At 54.9% G+C, this 2798-nt stretch overlaps 1 protein-coding gene across 1 annotated transcript; it reads right to left on the bottom strand.

Annotated features, from left to right (window-relative positions):
* Positions 1-548: 548 nt before the first annotated feature.
* On the bottom strand, positions 549-2205 carry LOC307055520 (bone marrow proteoglycan-like; the record flags this gene model as incomplete). Its single annotated transcript, XM_079707754.1, has 5 exons — positions 549-607; positions 812-923; positions 1211-1225; positions 1451-1582; positions 1930-2205. 5 exons carry the CDS (start codon positions 2203-2205, stop codon positions 549-551), a joined length of 594 nt encoding a protein of 197 aa, XP_079563880.1.
* Between the last annotated feature and the right edge of the window lie 593 nt (positions 2206-2798).

The raw sequence follows: 2798 nt of genomic DNA, 5'->3' as shown, positions 1-2798 counted from the left end.
AAGCAGTGCCCGATACTTGCCCCAGAATTATTCCACTTGAGGGGGCAAAGGACTGGGGTGCTCATACACCCACTCCTGAGAGTTGTGGGCTGTTCCCAGGGACACGTTAATATCCTGGCACATTAAGGCGATCACAGGTTGTGGGAGAGGAAGAAAAGGCCCTCAGACGTGGAGATGCAAATACAGTACATTGAGAATTCACCTTGAAAGTCTGGAGAGAGATGCGTGGTGTCCTGGCAGCACCTGCAATGCACGAGCCCGGTAATTGGGTGTCCTATGAAAAGAGCCACCTGAGCCCATTCCTCTGTCTCGGGCCACACAGACCCCACCCCATGCTCCATCCTCCTTGAGAGTGATAACTTCTGTTCCTTTTCATGAAAGACAGTAGGGTGGGGAGGTGTGGTCCTTGTATGGCAGAAAGCTCGTGGGTGGGGCGAAGCAGAGTAAATCAATGATTGGAAGAAAAAGAAATCAGTTTCAGGAAAACAATTTTATTGCTGGGGGCTGGAGGGGAGGGGATGGGAGGAGGCTGCCCACAAAGCTCCAGCTCAGTAGGAACAGATGATCGGGAGACCCACGCCACAGGGAGCTCGACGCCAGTGGCCTCCTGTGAAGACGCAACAGGAAGGAGTCTCAGCCTCTTGTTCTCCCTGACGCAGCCCCAGTAGGGCCTTCCCCTCTCCCTACCCCACACCTCAGTGGAGGTGAGTCTAAAGAGCCAGGAGGCCTCTCCTGTGCAGGGTCTGGCTCTTCCTGGAGCCTCCTCCCTCCCAGGCCTTGCCATTATTCATCCCCACTCCCACCACCTCACTTCCGGTGCACAGGATCACACATCTACCAGCACTGCCCCAGAGCTGGCCAGCAGCCCCGTATGCAAAATTCCAGAGAGTGCCATCAAGCCAGCAAAAGCGTGTGCAGCGACCCTAGGGGAGGCAAGAGGGAAAGAGGTGGGCTGGGACACGGGCAAAGGGAAAGCAGGTAGGCAGAGCTGGGACTATCCCTGCCTGACCCTCCCGCTGCCTGCCAGGCATCAGCCCTTAAAGGACTGCTGGACCACAATGGACGCAGTCCTGGTCAACTGAAATGTAGATCCACAGTGCTTGTCACCATCACATTCTATGCATTCCAGTGACACCCCCATCCTTTTGGCTCTAACAAGAGGTAGGGCAGGAGTTCCAACCCCACCCTACAGAGGAGGAACAAGGCTCACGGTCTTGCCCAGGTCCTATAGACAGTCAGAGACTGAGCAGAACTCGCACCTAAACATCCTGATTCTAAATGCTTGGCTGTTCCCGATGCCTAGGCAGCCCCCTTGTTGTCTCACCCAGGTGTCCATCTATCCCCAGTTCTTCAGGGGATTGTAGAGGAGAAGCACAGACAAATCTGCAGCAGGTTGAACATGGGCTGGGGTCAGGGGGTGCCCCCCACTGAGAGCTGGGACCCCTCTTACCCAGCCGGTGACCTGGCATCTGATCCAGACTTGGCCCTGGTTGATCTGTCTGACTAAGCACTGGATCTGGTAATTAAGGCTGAAGTTGTGGATGGAGATGAGTCTGCCCCGGTAGCACCTCTGGCAAGTCAACTGCAGGGCAGAATGAAAGAGGAAGAATGGAGTGCCTGTCCCACAGGAATTCACGTCACCTTAGTCCTGGGTGTCTAAGTCTCCAAAACTCACCCGCCACCCCACCAGCCCCACAGACATTTGAAGGCTGGAGATTAAGATGAAACTTCTGTTTCCGCATGACCCTCACCTCTTACCCCCAACACCTCTGCGGGTCTCAGCCTCTGCTAACACCCCCAGGGTCCTCAGTGCGGAAAATGACCAGCGACACAGAGGCTGGAGCCACCAGCTCCCCATCGCCACCCTGGGCCTCAGCCTCAGCCACTGGCCACTCACCTGAGCATGAATAAAATTCAGGGCCTCCCCACCAGGAGGAAGCGGCAGGTCTTGCATCCAGGGATGCCCTCCAGTTTTGCTGTGTCCTCATCCTTAGGACACTGAAGGTCCCTGTCTACCTCATCCAAGGCTGCGATGGACTCAACAGCCCCCTCTTCCCTGGGGGCATCTTCACTTCCAGAGCCCCTGTCTTCCTCTTCCTCTAGCAGCATCGGCTCCTCCACAGGGACCCCCTTTGCCTCACTTTCTGGCACCTCCCCAACCTGAGGCAAGGTGTCATCTCCCAAGGGGCTCTCAATGTTGGACATTTCAGTTCCTGGCAAGAAGAAAGGCCAAGTGCCCCTCCTTCACATCTTCCCCTCTTCCTCCCCAGAACCACGGACAGCTCCCTCCTGGCCCCAGGCATTTGCAAGCTGAGCCCTGGAAGAAGAAGAACCCGGAACAGAGCCCACCCCACCCCAGGAGAAGCCAACCTCCCACATGAGGTCCTGGTGGTGACGGGCATGAACTTAGAGTCAGGCAGTTGTGGGTTTTGTTCTGGTTCCATCATCTACTAGCTTTAGTTCTTCATTTGTGACATGGGTATAGCACACCACATACCTCATGGGGATGCTATGAGGATTAAAGGAGATAAGGCATAGAAAACGCTTAGCACAGCACACTCGGTGAGCTCAAAGTAAAAGAAGCGATCATTTGATCATCGTTTGCATCTTGCAGAAAGGACAACATTGAGACCGTCACAGTAGAACCAAGACTGCAGACATGCAGATGCCCTGAGGAATCCATTCAACTCCAGCTCTAGAGTCCCCGCTCCTTTCTGTGCAGAGATCCTGAAAGAGGGGATGGCCAGAGAGGAAGGGGGCTATGTGACTCTGACCGTATAAACTATAGAAAGGAGTCA

The sequence above is a fragment of the Hyperoodon ampullatus genome, assembly GCF_949752795.1.
Source record: "Hyperoodon ampullatus genome assembly, chromosome: 7".
Classification (NCBI taxonomy): Eukaryota; Metazoa; Chordata; class Mammalia; order Artiodactyla; family Ziphiidae; genus Hyperoodon; species Hyperoodon ampullatus.
The sequence above is the reverse complement of the archived record's forward strand: the minus strand, read 5'-3'. Positions and strand labels throughout refer to the sequence as shown.